The 17777-nt window shown below is 39.1% G+C and overlaps 1 protein-coding gene across 2 annotated transcripts in view; it reads left to right on the top strand.

Annotated features, from left to right (window-relative positions):
• Positions 1-17777, top strand: part of LOC149845324 (tRNA/rRNA methyltransferase (SpoU) family protein) — a 208494-nt gene that overhangs the window by 165588 nt on the left and 25129 nt on the right. For both annotated transcript variants that reach the window (XM_089995694.1, XM_089995695.1), the window contains exons 22-25: positions 14407-14562; positions 16991-17038; positions 17136-17243; positions 17435-17509. In XM_089995694.1, the coding sequence (XP_089851820.1) occupies positions 14407-14562; positions 16991-17038; positions 17136-17243; positions 17435-17509 (387 nt within the window). The remainder of the gene's footprint in view (positions 1-14406; positions 14563-16990; positions 17039-17135; positions 17244-17434; positions 17510-17777) is intronic.

The following is a 17777-nucleotide window of genomic DNA, read 5'->3' on the forward strand; positions in this document are numbered from 1 at the left end:
AGTTTTCAAATAACTTGATACTTCAAATACTCAATACACAAAATAAATGCACTGTGTTTACAAGCTTTACACCACAAAAGAAGTACAATAAATGCACAATGTTTATAAGCTTTACACCAAAGAAAGTGCAATAAATGCACATTATTTATAAGCTTAAGGAGACAACTCCTTACTCTAATGCGTGTATACAATGGGCTCACATAGCCCTTATTTATAAACAAACTTAAGAGATGTTGGGCTATTCCCAACAGCTCTTATTAGAGAGATTGGGAATCAACCCAACGTCTATATTTTTAAAACTGTGTACACAGTCAATGGTTGACTATTGTACACTGTACAAGGTCAGCCACTGACAGTGTAAAAAAACATTATATAAAAAAAACAAAAATAAGAAATGAAAAAAATTACAAAAATAAAAAAATAAAAAGGAGGAATTACAATCATATTAAAAAACATGAATATGCGTAAAATGTAGAAATGACTAAAATACCCCTACAACCAATACAATAAAGAAATATATATTTTATATATACAAGTAGATGAATACATATACATATATGAAATATATATATGTATATGTATCTTCTTATATATATATAATATATATAGAAAATACATTGTCTTATAAATTACAATTTAACAGTTATCACAACCTGTTATCTGATCAACTATATGCCTTCGTCATCCATTGTAGATAAAATTCCTTTGCACATCCTGAATCCCAATGCTTCTCTTTTCTCTTTCTCGCCCAAAGTTTTTGGATGGATTTGCTATGTGCATAAACTTAGACCTGACCGTGATAAATTAGCTGCTCAAGCAATTAAATGTATTTTTATAGGTTATCCAAAAAACCAAAAGGGCTATCGATGTTATGACCCTATTTCTCATCGGGAGTATGTCAGTGCGGATGTATCTTTCCTGGAGTACGTTCCATATTATTCTCATACTGGATCTCAGATGCAAGTTGATCTAAATGACTCCTTTCCCCTTCTTGTTCCTCCTTTCCCTTTGAAATTTGTACCTCCATTACCGGGTTCCACTCTACCTTCCTCACGGTTTCACAATCCCCCATTGGTATATGTGCGTAGAGCTCCACCTCCTCCTGAGCCCTCTCCTTCTTCTTCTCCTAAGATAAGTGTTCCTGATAACAGTGATCCTCATGTTGATGATAACAGGCCAATAACTCTACGTAAGGGGACGCGACAATGTACCTTATATCCTATATCTCATTTTGTGTCCGATGCCAGAATTGGAAGTCGGATGAAAGCTTTTATTTCTGCCTTATCTGCTGAAACTATTCCTTTGAAGTATCAACAGGCAGAGCTTGATAATAAATGGAAGCAGGCAATGCAAGAGGAAATGGATGCCTTATTGTCTCAACAGACGTGGGACCTGGTTAATCCCCCTGTGGATGTAGACATTGTTGGATATAAATAGGTATATACCATTAAGTACCACTAGATGGTTCTATTGAAAGATACAATACCAGATTAGTAGCAAAAGGTTATACTCAGACATATGGTGTTGATTTCTTTGAAACTTTCTCACCTGTCGCACGAATGAGTACCATCCGCCTAGTTCTCTCTGTAGTTGTTCACCATGGATGGTGTCTCTGTCAACTAGATGTGAAAACTACATTTCTATATGGGGATATGTCAGAAATAGTATACATGCAGCAACCTCCTGGGTTCGAGGTTGAGGGGGTGTGTAAGAAGGTGTGCAGGTTAAAGAAGGCGATATATGGTCTGAAACAAAGTCCTCGTGCATGGTTTCAAAAGTTGTTTGACGTGATGTCAAAGTTTGGCTTTAAGCGGTCAGCATCAGACCACACATTATTTATCAAGAAAACTAACTCAGGTCTAGTTGTTATGGTGATATATATGGATGACATCATCCTTACAGGAGATGATATGAACGATATTGCAGCTACAAAGGCTCATCTTCAAAAGCATTTTTGTTACAAAAGATCTTGGTCGTCTTAGATATTTTCTGGGTATAGAAGTTGCCAGAAGCAGTGAAGGCTTGGTTCTGTCTCAACGTAACTATGTTCTTGATTTATCAAAAGAGACAGGAATGTTGGGAGCCAAACCAACAAATATTCCCATGGATCACAAAGTTCAGTTATTGGAAGAAGCAGTGAATGCTAGTTGAGTTCGCTTCAAAGGGACGACTTTAGCCGAGAGAGGATTCCCCAAAGGAGGCTGTGCCACAGACGCATCCAACTTCTGCAGAAGTGTTGAGCTAGCTAATGTAGCCCCTTTCCCCTAACTCCAATGACTGGGGAGGTCGGATCGTTGCCCGTAGGGTGGTTGTTAACAACCTGTCCATTGGAGTTTGTACCGCTCTGTCCTCTCCCTTGACAGACACAAAGAAGTGAATAGGTACGTTAGGGGTTGTTTAACTAACGACCCATTCTATGTTGTGGTATTTAAACCACTCGAGCATCTTGCCTGTGAAGGCGAATGTGAGGCCATTTATGTGATTACAACGTTTTTCATTTAGCGTTGTTCGAGGTCGCACGACCGTCTCATCCGATCATCGCAGTACTAGACTTGTCGTGCACGACTACAAGTACTTTAGGATGAAGGGGGTATAGCTCGTCAATAAAAGCCTCATTAAGAGTGTTTCACAAAGATGTAAAGTTTATCAACTTTACTCTATCTTTTGAAACAACAGTACCTTGTGCCAACATTATGCATGTGATTATCTCGAATCACATCCGCTATCGGGGTATCTACATGTCTCGCATGACTCGATACTGGCCTCGATAGGCGGGATACGGGTTTCTCAACAGAACACCCGTTAAGAAGTTCGCTCGAACCCCAATTCAGGATCACCCGAGATATGCAAAAAAGGCGAGCAGAACGAGCCAGTCACATCCTTCCGAATGCTTTGATTTGGAGCAGTCTTCGATGCTTTTGCGCAGCTCCCTAAAATCTCAAGTCGACTCTACAGGACTGCACACACGAAGAGCTAGGATCCTTGCGAGGTATTCCTCTCTTTAGACGAGGATGTGCCGCTCGCTCCCTACTGAACTCTTGTTGCAAGAGGGAGAGATAGATGTCTCTTGCATCCTCCACAAGGATGCCTCAAACGCGTATGCAATGAGCGAGAACCTGAGCATCATCTGCAATAGCAAGACAGTAACAATACATATGCAAAAGCAAGAGCCTAGCGCAAAGCGCGACGACAAAGGAAAGACTGTAAGCAGCAGTGCAACGTAGAACCTTTGCGTGATGCGCAACGGCAAAGTAAAGGACAAAGATCGCGAAACCGCGTCCTTGAGTTAAATGTGTACTCATATAAATATATATGATATATATATGCATATATATTTATTTAATTGTCCTTTTTAGTTAATTGAACTCAATTCAATTGTCCAAGTCTTCTGTGCAATCTTGCCCTACCTTTGAGAGTTGCAAGCTTGCTGTCGTCCGCGGATGTACGCGATTGGCGGCTCGGATCGCGGAGCGCGAGCAAGATCCGTCGTACGAGCTGCAAAAGTAACGATCTTAGCAAGCTAATACCAAAATACAAAGTCAGGGGCACTATCGTCGTCCTGACGTACAGGAAAGCAGAGGCATCGTGCACATGCGCACCTGCTATAAGCGCAAGAAGCAGGGGCAGGGCCACGAGCCCCTGCTGACATGCTGTCAGCAAACAACGGGGAGGCAGGGGGGGTTGCTCCCTTGCCCTCCGAAAGCAAGGGTAGGCAGGATTGCGCCCCTGCCTTACGAAGGCAACGAGGGAGGCCGAAGTGTCGCCCTGCTTGCCAGAAGAGCAAAGAGACAGGGGGTCAAGCCCCCCACCCGTTAGCACAAGGGAGGAGGCAGGAGCAGGGAGGGGGCTCAGCCCCTCCCCTGCCTTAACAGAGGGCACAGAGAGGAGGGGAGGGCGAGCCCCTCCTCTGCCGTAACAAGAGGCAAGGAGGAGGGCTCGGCCCCCCTGCCTTGACAGAGGGCACAGAGAGGAGGGGAAGCGAGCCCCTCCTCTGCCCCATCTGCCGTAACAGGAGCAAGGAGGTGGTTCGACCCTCCCCTCCCTGCGTAACGGAGAAACGAGGGGAGAAGAGGGATAGAGAGAGAGACGAACGAAAGAGGGGGAGGCGCGTACCTGGAAGTCTCCGGCGGCGGCAGCGGCAGCATCGGAGGCTGTCGGCTGCCGTCGATGCCTGCAGTAGCCAAGACAAGGGTGGTGGCCGGCGGCGAGTCGCCGGCGTCGGTGGCCACAGGGAGGAACGGAGACGAGAGGGCGAGAGGCGCTGAGGGGGAGAGAGACCGAGAGAGGAAGAAGGGGGGCGGGGGTTGTCTTTGAAACCCCTGCCTCGCTGTCTTCAAAAGACACGGGAGGTGGTGCCTCCCTTTTGGGTCCGGGTTCGGATCCGAACCGAATCCAAGCTTAATTTTTTTTTCCAGTTTATTACATCCTACCCTCCTTAAAAGAATTTCGTCCGCGAAATTACTTTGGCCTACATTAGTAAAAATACAAGTCAGGGTAATTTTCCTTAATATTTGACCATTCGTTAGCTGAATCTTCATTCGAGTTACTTATCATCCTTGAAGTAAACAAGGGATACCAAGGGTCAAAAATCTCAGGAAGCTCGAAAAGAATCCAAAAACATTCAGTACTATTCATGCGTAACATGAGTAGTTCACAAAAAACCCAACAATGCTGGTATATAAGCATAGCATGTCAAGCCATTTAGCTTAACAACGCTAAAAACATCTATAAAATAAGAAAAATTGTATACTTACAGCGCGATGCGGATGCTCAATGGTCAAGAATCCTTACTTCCCTTAGCTCTGATACCAAGTTGTAACACCCCAAGTTTCAAACTTGCGAACCTTTTTAGAAAAACACGCAAGAGACTAGAAATATCTCTTTCCTTCAGAGTTTGTTTATGAAATCAGCGGAAGATTTTTCTTTGATAAATCATAAGGCAAGCTGACAACTTTAGGCACGTTAGCTAAAATAACCAAAACTCACAAAATTCGGATATCCTAAGGGAAATCCGATACAAACCCAAGCGTCCAAGACGCGAGCTAAGAGCAGGAAGAAGAAGTCTTGAAGTCATCTTGCAATCGCGCCATCGCCCGTAGTGTACCTAATCATCACCTGTACCCATAGAATGGGTTAGTTTCGCGAAAAACTAGTAGGTACACAGGAGAGACTAATTGAAAACTGAATTAAGTACATTTAATTCAGTAGGCTACGCAGTTTAAAGCAGATATGCAGTTAAACAGGTAAGCAATGCAAGCAGGTGAATAGTCCAAACGCGTAAGTAGTACAAGCGAATAAGTAGGGCAAACGAGTAAGCAGTGCAAATGCGTAACTAGTGCAAACAGTAAGCAGTTCAAAGCAAGTAAGCAGTGCAACTGACAAACGCAGCATACGATTCAATTGATCATAGGCTGTGAACCACCACGCAACTAGCTTGTTCTCGTAACTAGAACGAGGTCACGACATCTAATCACCATCAGGACATCGTTTGCCGTTACTACTTCTAACAAACGCGTTGTCCTGAACAACCTTAACCTATTCTCATCTCTCAAAACCTTACGCGGCCAACTGCCACCTGTTATGACTCACTAAGGCGTCATACTTTCTCAGAAAAGCTCACCCTTCCGTAGAAGGTCCAAAACATAATCACTAACTCAAATCGCTAACGATCTGATTCTCACATATGAGTCCGGGTCGGGTCCGGGTTCGGATCCGACCTGAATCCAAGCTTAATTTTTTTTCCAGTTTATTACAGTTATGGCCCAAACCGCAACTGAAATGATGTGAGTTCGAAATGTATTAAATGATCTTCAAGTGAAGGTCTCATCTCCTATGGTGATGATGTGTGATAACAAGGTAGCTACGTATATAGCAAATAATCCTGTGTTTCATGAGAACCGCTATGTAAGAGATATGGTTCAAGCTGGACATATCTCTACCAAGCATCTGAACTCGGAGGTTCAAGTTGCAGATATGTTTACAAAGCCTCTTGCTAGGCCCTGTTTCTCAAAATGTTGCAGCAAGCTGAGCATGATCGATATCTATGCTCCAGCTTGAGGGGGAGTGTTAAGACTAGTCGACTATTAGTTATTTTCAAGTGTTTTATCCTTAATGTTATTTATTTATTCTTAAAAGATGGTTCTTTAGAATTTTACAAATAATGAGGGACCTTCTTGTAATTTGTTTATTAGGCTAAACCTCTATTTAAACAAGAGGTGTTTAGCCCTAATGGAATTACGATTTTTCCCTCTCAGCTGCTCTCTCTCTCTTTCTCTCTCTCTGTTCCTGTGTAGTATTGGGTTTCTCCACACAAAGTAAAAACTAAAAGTGATGGTTCTTTAGAAAGATTTAAAGCTCATTTAGTAGTCAAAGGATATGCCCAAGAATATGGGGTGGATTATGATGAGACATTTTTCCCTGTTGCTCGCATGACTAGTGTACGCGCACTTATTGCAATAACATCTATTAAAAAATGGTCTATGACGTTAAGAATGCCTTTTTAAATGGAAATTTAAGTGAAGAAGTTTATATGGAACCACCTTCGGGTATGAATTTAAATGGTAAAATTTTAAAATTAAAAAAGGCTTTATATGGACTTAAGCAAACTCCTAAAGCTTAGTATGACAAGTTTAATAATGTATTAATTAATTTGGGATTTATTTCTTGTTATATTGACACTGCTCTTTTTGTTAAGAAAATAGGTGACTCCATTGTTATTTTACTTCTGTATGTTGATGATATGATCATCACTGGAGTAACAAAAAGGGAGTAAATGATGTTAAGTTCATATTAAAGAAAACTTTTGATATGTCTGACTTTGGATTTTTGAGATATTTTTTAGGTATCGAAGTGGCATACTCTTCCCGAGGATACATTCTATCTCAAATGAAATTAGCAGCAGACATTTGTACCAAGTCAGGAGTATCCGATGAAAAGAAAGTTGAAACTCCTGAAGTTATCAATATAAAACTAAGACTTGAAGATGGTGTTCTACTTGAGAATCCAACTCCCTATCGTCAATTAATTTGATCTCTTACCTACTTATCCATCACCCGTCCAGATATAGCTCATATGGTTCATGCTGCAAGCCAGTTTCAGCATGCACCTACTTCAGTGCACATGGCGGCCGTGATGCGAATTGTGCGATACATCAAAAAGACCATCTCCAAAGGGGTTTTCTTATCCTCTTCCTCATCTCTTAAATTAACTGCTTTTACTGATGCTGATTGGGGAGGAAATCCCAATGATCGTATCTCAACCACTGGTTTTTGCATCTTTTTAGGTGAATCTCTCATTTTGTGGAGATGCAAGCAGCAAAAGGTCTCGCTATCATCCACTGAAGCTGAATATCGGGCCATGGTAATGACAACTATGAAAATTGTATGGCCTAGAAGTCTCCTCTGTGATATGGGCGCCCTCGTTTCTTCTTCCACCAAGTTGTTCTGTGATAACAAAAGCGCGATCTACATCGCAAGCAATCATACTTTTCACGAGCGGACCAAGCATATCGAAATGGACTGACACTATGTTCGAGACGAATATCTCAGAGGAACTATCACATTACCATATGTTACTTTAGAATATCAGTTGACCGACTTCTTCACCAAAGCGCTCCTAACTCCACGATTTATGTTTCTTCTTAGCAAACTTTCGGTCTTCTCCCCGTAAAGTTTGAGGAGGCGTGTTAAAATATGTGTATATATATATATATATATATACATATATGTATATACATACATATTTTATTTCTTTTTATTTTTCTGTACAACCAAAAACCCGATAGGGGTGTTTTGGTAAATTACCATGTATTTTTTTTTCTGTTTTGTATTTTACTCTTTTCTTTCTTTTTACCTTTTTCCTTTCCTTTTTTGTTTTTTATTTTTTCATTATGAAAGACCATAAGGGGCCCCACCCATCTAGTCGTTGGGGCCCCAACAGTCATATTTATGACCGTTGGGGCTCCCAACGACTAGAAGGGAGCCTCCCTTGTGGTCCCTCTTTTTAGCTCTCCTCCTCTATAAATAGAGGAGGCTCACACTTGTATATGTATGAGTTTTTCACCCACCTTCTCTCGAATAATACCAATCTTATGCCTTATAGGAACTTTACCCCTTAGTGGGTTACGTATGCACTCTTAGTGCTTGTGTTCTTGGCTTCTTCAAAGTGTGTTTTGCATTATTAGTGTTTTCGCCTTTTTCATTACAGTAACGTCATATTGCAGTAGTTTAGCCCGTAGGTCTTCAAAACTGGGTAATGAAGGAAGGCATAGAAGAGAGGTGACTAACATGTGGTAGTCAGATCCCAGACCATTCAGTGCATGTTGAACCTTTTCTTTGTCAGGAATTACGCAACCCACCATGGCTAGTTGATCTGTGATACTCTTGATTTTGTTCGTGTAATCTGTAACTGATAAACTCTCTTTCTTCACGGGCTGAAATTCTCTCTTTAAATGCAAAATATCCTGGCTTCTGAAATCTGTGAATAAGTCTGAGCCAATATCTGCCACAACTCTCTGGCTGAAAACTCATTTAGGATGGCCACTAATACCTCTTGGGAAAGCGTAGAGGTAATGTAAGCCACAACCGCCTGATCTTTTTTTCTCCATGTTGCAAACTTTGAATTACAAACCAATTTATTTGAAACCTCCCCTTTATCATCTCGCTCTTCTTGCAAGACGAATTCTGGTGGTGCATGAATCCTTCCATCAAGATATCCAGCCAAACTCTTAATAAAAGACAAAATTTGCAGCTTCCCGGTCAGGTAGTTTGAATTGTTTAATTTTTTAGATATGAGTTGTCCATGGAAACTGGAATGAAGGGAAGGAGAATCCACGTGGAACGATAGGAAGAGAACACTCAGACCATCAGTTTGATTTTCCAACAATGTAAACCCGTTTTCCTTTTTTTTTTTTTGCTGCGAAAAATTATATTGCTGCAAATAGTCAGAAGTAATCAGTAGAACAAGACATGATAATGATCTGAATTTTTCGTTGGATCGAAACTTTGATTAGTTTTTTTTTTTAAAGTATCAAACATGAAGATGAGAAATGAAATTTCACGTTAGGACAAATAAACAGATTAGGTCAGATTTCAGCTTGAGGGGTTGAAATCTTATTCAGATCTGATTCAATGATCTGAACAAGAAGGAATAATAAAAAAGAATGAAGAGCAAGAATTGATTTGAAAGGCGAGAAATTTTAGATTTAGAAGGAAACACAAATCTGATCTGATACGATCAGATTCGATGTAACCTTGTTGAAGAGAGAAATCAATCTGTTACAACCTGATTTAATTTAATCAGACTTGAAACGAAAGCACTAGATCTGGAACGATCCGATCCAGCGTTAGGGAAGAAATTAAGAGCCGAGTTTTAGGCTTTTTAAAAAAAAAAAACAGATCTAGTTTGATGTGGCCAGACTGTTTGGCGTGACCATAATCAATGTTGAGAGACTAAGTCGTGAGAAGGAAGATGCCTAAGGATTTAAGAGAAAAAAAAATTAGCCTAATACGATGAAATTGATTTCAGAATAGACGATTACGATGAAGACCAAGAAGAGGAAGAAGGGAATATCGACCTGGTACTTACCTCTCGACCTGTTCTGATACCATATCAGAAGTCACGCACCTTTGGTTCATCACACATCTCTTACGAGACTTTCATAAGCTCCAGAGGGGAAGGTGAGACCTCAATGGCTGGCACATTTCTCGTATGAGATATCATGCCCTATATTTAGAGTTATATAAGGTACAAACTGGATCGGGTCTGTCGACCCAGATCCGATAACATCAACATGTAAATATCATATAAAGAACACACTTGGGTCTAGAACCAGTCCCGTTAGACTTCATTCTCAATAGAGTCCCGGTCTCAATTATCTCTAATCGTGATCTACAGTTCACTTCACGGTTCTGGGGACAATTACAACTAGCATTGGGTACGAAGTTAAAGTTCAATACAACTTTTCATCCCCAAACCAATGGACAGTTATAACGAATAATTTTTTCTCTTCAAAAAATGCTTTAGGCTTGCATGATGGACTGGAAGGGGGATTGGGATTCTCATACAAGTCTTGCAGAATTCGCGTACAATAATAGCTACCACACTAGCATTGGGATGGCTCCATACGAAGTATTGTATGTGAGACCTTGTCGATCGTCGGTATATTGGGATGAGGTTGGTGAGCGGATGATAGATTCGCCAATTGTACTACAACACTATACTCAATAAGTCCTGATGATCTGGGAAAGACTACGGACTGCCCAAAGTCGGCAAAAAAGTTATGTTAATCAGTGATGTAGAAAACTCACCTTTTTTTGTCCGAGATAAGGTTTTTTGTCAAGGTATCTCCGAGCAAAAGTGTTTTTTGATTCAAGAAAAAGAAGAAACTAAGTCCCAGATACGTCGAACCATTCAAAAACTTGGATCAGATCGATGAAACAACATACCGTGTAGCACTGCCTCCTCAGTATGCGCAAATCTATAATGTCTTTCATGTATCCATGCTAAGGAAGTATGTTCATGACCCGTCACACGTCATCGAACATTCGAGAAGACTTAACTTTTGAAGAAAGACCAGTGGAGATCGTGGACAAACGAGACCATGTGTTAAGATAACTCTCTAGTCATGGTTCATTGGCAACATCATGGAATCGAGGAATACATGTGGGAACCTTTAGCCAACATTAGGATAAAATACCCTGACTTGTTCTTTAAGATTTAGCTTCTGTAAAATTCCGATGACGAAAATCTTTTAAGAGGGGTAGAATGTAAAACTCGTTATTCCCTATTTGGGTTATAAAAAAAGTCAATTTTGATCTAGGTTAGATCCGAACGGATCCAAGTGGGATATCGACTTACCAGTCGACCATCCCCTTCCCCCGTCAGTTTATTTAACCCCCCCCCACAGGAGAGTTTCTTTTTAACAAACCCGATGCCCCCCGACTCTCTTCCTCCCATCTCTCTCTCTCTCTCACGCCGGAGTCCCCCGACTTTGCCCCCCCCCCCTGCTCTCTCTCCCCGCCTCGCCGGAACCTCCATGCCGGGAGCCTCTCTCCCCTTTTTCGTACCCCCTCTCAACGGAGCTCCTCGGATGTTCGTCGGTAAGTTCTTTCTTACTCTCTCTTGCTCCACCATGGGGGAGCTGTGGCACCCCCCCTCGGGTGCAACCCTCCCTCTTCCCTTCCTCTATTTTTCGCCGGCAAACCCAGAGCCACCGCATTGTAATGTGCACATGCTTATGCTTTAATCTATATGTATTCTATATACATATATAATTTTATAAAGTACTTAGTTTTGCGTACTCATGCCTACTTTAGATTATGCTAGTATATATTTAAAGACGGAGATTTGTGCATCCTTGCCGAAACTCAATTTTTAAAAGATTTCACATACGAGATTTCAAACTCACATTGTCCGATGTCTCGAAAAGCAAAACAAGTGTTTTGCATTTGCATATTTGCAACTGAGTTTTTTTCTCAAACCAACATAACAAAAAGCCTCGACTATGTAGCCTTTGGTGATACGTACGTCAGGTCCTAGTTTTCTGTATCCGGGATGACTCGGATATTTTCCAGCCTAAGGCATGGGATATTGAAAATTTTCAAATATTGTGTCTACGATTCTTTCTGAGAAACCAATATCTTTCTCATCATAGTGGTACTATCTGACATGCACGACATGTTAGTACGACGATGATTGGAGTGGAGGTTTATGGTAACCTCATAGTGTGATAATGCACGATGATTAAAAAAAATCACATAAATGGAGATTATCACCTTCAGAGGCAGAATGCTCGATTTGGTTTAAAAGGCCAGAGCATGTACAATGGGGCGTCAATTAAAATAAGACTTGATAGACTTATTCGTCTCTTTGGTTCTGTCAAGAGAGAGTATGAGATGATTCAAAAACTCTGATGGACAAGTTGTTAACAACTACGCTCCTCGAGTAGCAATGACTCGGTGTCTCCGATCATCGGAGTTAGGGAATTGGGCTACAAAATATTATCGTAGGTGGTAGATCCCATTGGCTTCTGCAGAATTTTGGATCCATCCCTTGCCATTGATGCCTCTGGGAATTCTCTATCGGTCAATAGGTCGTTCCCTTAGGAGTAGACTCAGATAGTTATCTAGGGTATCAAAATATATAGAATAGCAAACCCCAGACAATCTCAGTTGTTTCTACGTTTATCCTGTGCGTACCCACAGGTTAGTAATTATCGAAATAAGATTACCATGCTCATTTTATTTATTCTAAAACTTCACATTACGAAAAGAATAACACATATGTTCTTGTTCTGATTTTTGATATCTATACACCTACCGGGCTTTCATAAGTCTGTCCCATCTTATAGGATACAAGTGATGATTAGGTTGATGCAACAGGCGATGGTGCGATGACGTGATGATATCAAGAACCCACTCTCTTTCTATTGTTTCACTCCTGAGCACGTTTTGTAATTTTGTATAAGGGTTTCTTTTGTAATACCTCATTTTGTTTGAACTTTAATTATCAAAAACTTTGTTTTGAATCTATGTGGTTTAAATGATTGTATGGAGATACAAATCCATTATGTAAAGAAAGGTTCACCTGTAATGTGCCCAAGGTCTGTTGACTTGTTCTTTCAAACACTATTTTCTTCTGAACTACCATTTTAAACTTTGAAAAAGGATTGATTGTAAAGCTTCGGATTTTTCTTAAAAAGTTTTCAAGTTTGGGATTTGGGGCATTACGCCCGATCCAAATGAGGTGAAGTGGGGCGGGGCCCTGTTTGCCCCCCAGTCCACTTGTAATGAAGTATGTGAAAATGTAATACAAGAATGCTAATGCTTCACAATATCCAATAATGGACAACCACAAAGGCACAAAAGAGAAATAAGAAATAAGTCCACTATGGGACAATACAAAAGGCCTTTAAAAGGCTACACAAATAAGGAAAAAATAATGAGCTTTATTGGAGAAGAGCTCACAAGCTTTAGAATACAAGGGGGGGAAGCCCCTATTTATACACAAATGAAAAAAGAGAAAAAGGGAGCCATTGGGGGCTCCCACATGATGTCGCTGGGCCCCCAACGACTCTATGTGGAACCCCCAATGCATGTACATATTTATTTAAATAAAAAGAAAAGAAAAAATAAGATAAAAATAAACTATCTATTAAAATAGTTGTTTCTAGAAACATCTATGTAAAATGACCAAAATACCCCTATTGGGTATATATATATATATATATATATATATATATATATATATATATATATATATATATATATATATATATATATATATATATATATATATATATATATATATATATATATATATATATATATATATATATATATATATATTAAAAACACTGCCATCCCTAAAGAACGAGGTCCAACCGTCGAAGGGGATTTTAATTAATTTACTAATGGGGATTGGGGACAGGGTGGAGGAATGCGTAAGTCCATCCCCCTGCTTCCATCCTGCACAGGTTTTAATTTTAACCTCCATGCCCGCCTCCATCACCGTTTCATGTCCTTCATCCCCGGTCCAAACAGGGCGAGGTGCGGCGGGGCCCCGTTTCCCCCTGGTCCACTGCCATCCCTATTCAGAAGCAACGACTATGTGCTTTCAAACCTTGTTTCTGGAAAGCTCGCTTCACACTTATTTAAAAAACATTGGGTGACTCTAGCCATGTTCCTTCTCCTTGAAACAATCAATCGATTGAGGACACAAATTGACTGTATCAGTCATCGCTCAGTGAGCTGTATATCAACAAAAGTGTTTAATCCATCATTCCATGTCGTTCTTGATAAATTCATCTTTATTATGTGATATTTGTTTCCTAGGTTGGTGTAGGTCAGGCGCTTGTCATTAAAGGACAAAGTTCTAGATTCTCATTACTAATGTTTACTATTTTTTATTTTTACTTTTGATACTGTTTTTATGTTGAAAATCTTTGTTACAATAGTTTATTCACAGTAGCTATTAATTGATTGTGATGCTTGAAGTACTAGATTAGTCGCTCATAAATATGGTGAATCCATCTAGCATTACTATTTTGTGATACTTTGGCACTATTTTCCCTTAATTGATTGCTAGTTAACTGTTAATATTTTGATTTTTTTTTTGTGTACAATGTATTTATTTTACATATACTGTTAATGGTTATGAAGCCCAATCAAGTCCCATGTTGAAATCCAACAAGCTGAATCAGGAGTCACTGGGCTTTCCAACTATGACTTCCATTCATGTAAACTGATTTGTGTTCCTAGTTGTGGTCATAAATTACAACCTAGCTAGGTCCCTACTTATTTTCAACTGAACTTTTTTCTAGTGTGGATCTTCAAAGATTAATTAGGTCATCACTCTTAAGATCCCCATGCGCTGGCTAATTCTTGTCTGATGCTTTGGCACGTGCAGTCATTTATCAACACAGAGATGTATGCTCGTGTAGCTGTTGCTGTTCTTTTCCATAAACTTGCAGATTTGGTAGGAGAATCTGAAGATGAAGGAAAAAATAAAGATATAATTCTCCACTGTGGAAAAATGTTTCTGTTGCATCTTCTAGATTCAGCGGTATACCATCCAGTGCTGTATTTTAGATCATTATACCTGCCATTTGCTAATTGTGTATAAAACAAATACATTGTCATGGTTAATTTATCATCTACTTGGCAGTTTTTGCTTAGAAACTAGTGTAGTACTGATGTTCTGGACATAATAGCATCTTTCATTAATTCTGTAAATAACACTGTTTTTCCTACTGCCAAAATTTAAGCAAAGGAGAGTTGAACTGAAATACACATTATCTCATACTTCTTTGTTGCTTGTTAAGATGAATGTATGGAGTAAAAATAAGATTAAAATTTGAATATACTAGAAGTTGTTTATATGTTGTACTAATAAAGAATAGGGTTTTTTTCCATAATCGCCCTTATCTTAAAGGGCTATAGAAAATCGACCATAACTTTTTGCATTTTCCAAGAACCTCCCAAACTTTTCATTAACCATTCCAAAAAGCACCCTTTAGGAAGGACATAACCATTCAAACATTGAAAATGTAGGGATCTTTTGAGAAATGTAAAAAGGCAGTGATGGATTTGTCTTTAGGCCCATAAGATATGGATGATTATGGAAAAAGACCTAAAGAATAAATTAATGGATGTCATTTAAGATAGTTTGGGCGTTACACAGAGAACTTTCGCAACACTGTGAGAAAGGCAGATAAGGAAAAAGAATTAGCGCAAAACAATGAAGCAAATGAAGACTTTGAAGGAGATTGTGTGTGTTAGTGAGCTGACTCAAGTTGTTGCTTTAGACAGGAAAGGAAAGATTAGAGAAACAAGACTGGCCAATTTAGAGTCCTTGTAGAGTAGTGAGGCTGATGGTGATTAGTGTTACTACTACTAATGTATTTCATTGTACATCACACCCTAAATGCTCAAGTTTGACATTTTAGATTGGTTGTCTCAAGTTACTAGAGAAATGCATGAACGGTTTACTTATAAGTCTAAAAAGTGTCATTAGTTGGAACAAAAAATTAGAGTTGATTCACCAAGGGGCACTAGGTTGATTGTTACAAAATTGAAAAATATTTCTCACGTAATGTGATGTCCAAGTCCCTTTTGTATCTTTGCCAAGTCTAACACTAGTGAAGTTCACTGGCATGCTAGGTGAGAATGCAAGCATCTATAAGATGAGCAGGCAAAATTTCGGCAAGCAAAATACGTCAATGTTATTCTGGTAGATCTTGGAGATCTCACCATTTAAAAATGAAAATAAAAATAACACAAATATAAGAGGAGAATTGATTTTCATAACTTTTTTGCAAGAAAACATAGAAAAGTTCTAAAAAAATAAAAAGATAAACAATAAGAATCATATTAAGATATAAAAATTAAATACAGAAAAATGTTTAAAGATATAGCAATACTATCATGATTTCATTGCAATAATGCTACAACATTTTTAAATTGCTGATATTTTGGAAATATCATGATATTTTCCCTTTTCAGAACAATTTTCATTATACACAATAATATTGCAATATTTTCAAAATATGTCTTATATCTAAGACAATTACATGTATGTGTTACTCAGAAATTAACACATTTCCCTGAAATTTCATGACTTAAAATATCATATTCTTAGATTGAAGTAACATGATACAAGGTTTGATCCTTAGCAACAAACCACGCTGAACACATTTATGTGGTCAGATTGAGTTGATAAAGGTTGAACCTATGATTTCCAGCTTAATAGATCTGTGCCTTCAATAGCATCTACTATTAACCGTGTGTGTGTGTGTGTGGTGGTGGGGGGGGGGGGGGGGCATGTGTGTAGGGGTGTCAATGGACCTGGTTTACCCGGACCCGACCCAAACCAAACCCTATAGGGTCCGTGTATGGTGATAAATAAGAAGACCTGATTAAGACCCGAAGGTCCAATTAATACATTTACCCGGGTATAGTTTGTGAAATTTTATACCAGACCTAGACCCGACCCGAGTTCCGATTAAGACCCACAAATTTTCAATGTAAGAATGATAAATAATATGGTTTTGCTGGGTATGGTCTGGGTTTGGTTCATGTAGTTCTTATCGGGTCTGGGTATGGTTTTTCTTATAGTGGACCTGATTAGACCTGGATCCGAACCCGATACAATACCCAAAAAACTGGTCCAAGTCTGGTTCCACTTGGGTCTGAACCAAACCCGACCCGTTGACACCCCTATGTGTGTGTGCATGTGTAGTAGTAGTAGTAGTAGTAGTAGAATCCTACTGTTGCATCTTTAATTTATATTTGATATTTTCCCATAGAAAGACGATATTGTTGTAGAATCTTAGTTTGGATAATAATGTTTCAAACTAAGTAGAATCTTTGTTTGAAAAAATGATGTTGCCAATATTATCATAATATTGATGCTTATTACTGATTAGTTTTTTTGTGATGGCTCTTGTACTTTAATGTTCTGATAAAAACAAGTTTCACATTGATTAATATAGGTTAACGATAAAGATCTTGCAAAGGAGTTGTATAAAAAGTATAGCAGTGTAAGTGTAGCAGCTTATGATTGGTTTTGGTTAAATATGGTTCTCAGTTTTTTCATATTGTGGTGGTTGCCTTGACTACATGCTTTTACTCGTGTAGGTCCATAGGCGTAAAATCCGTGCATGGCAGATGATATGTGTATTGTCTCCATTTGTTGATGCTGACGTGGTTCAACAAGTGACTTCTAGTTTGCACACATGCCTCTATGTAAGAAACATCAAAGCTGTCAGCCATTGATATATATGTTGTCTATTGAGAAAAGTTGCAGTACCTGTTATGTTTCTGTTGTTGCTACTGCATCTTACTTTATGTTCATACGTGTCAGTGCCTGTTATGTTTCTTTTTATTGGTACTACACCTTTGATAGATGAATAATCTTGTCTTATGTTGAACTGCAGAGGAACAATTTACCAGCTGTTCGACAATATTTAGAAACTTTTGCAGTTAAGATATACTTAAAGTTTCCATCCAAGGTATGTGTTGTGATTTCTTTACCCTATTGAATATTCTATTATTCTGAACACTCTCAACAGGTTTCATTACCAAGTTAATTTTGGTAACAGTTAAAACAAATTCCTTGTGTTAAATTCAATATGAAAAGCTCTACAGCAACTGTCATCAGAAAGTTGACTTGTTATTGCTTTCTTATTCAACCCTAAGTGGGCATTTGTGTGTCACTGTAACACTCTCCGTGCATTAAATAGCATGGAGAGTGTTACAGCGGAAAAAATGTCCGACCAC

This window comes from Nuphar pumila, chromosome 2, assembly GCF_984573655.1.
Source record: "Nuphar pumila chromosome 2, dmNupPumi1.hap1.1, whole genome shotgun sequence".
NCBI lineage: Eukaryota > Viridiplantae > Streptophyta > Magnoliopsida > Nymphaeales > Nymphaeaceae > Nuphar > Nuphar pumila.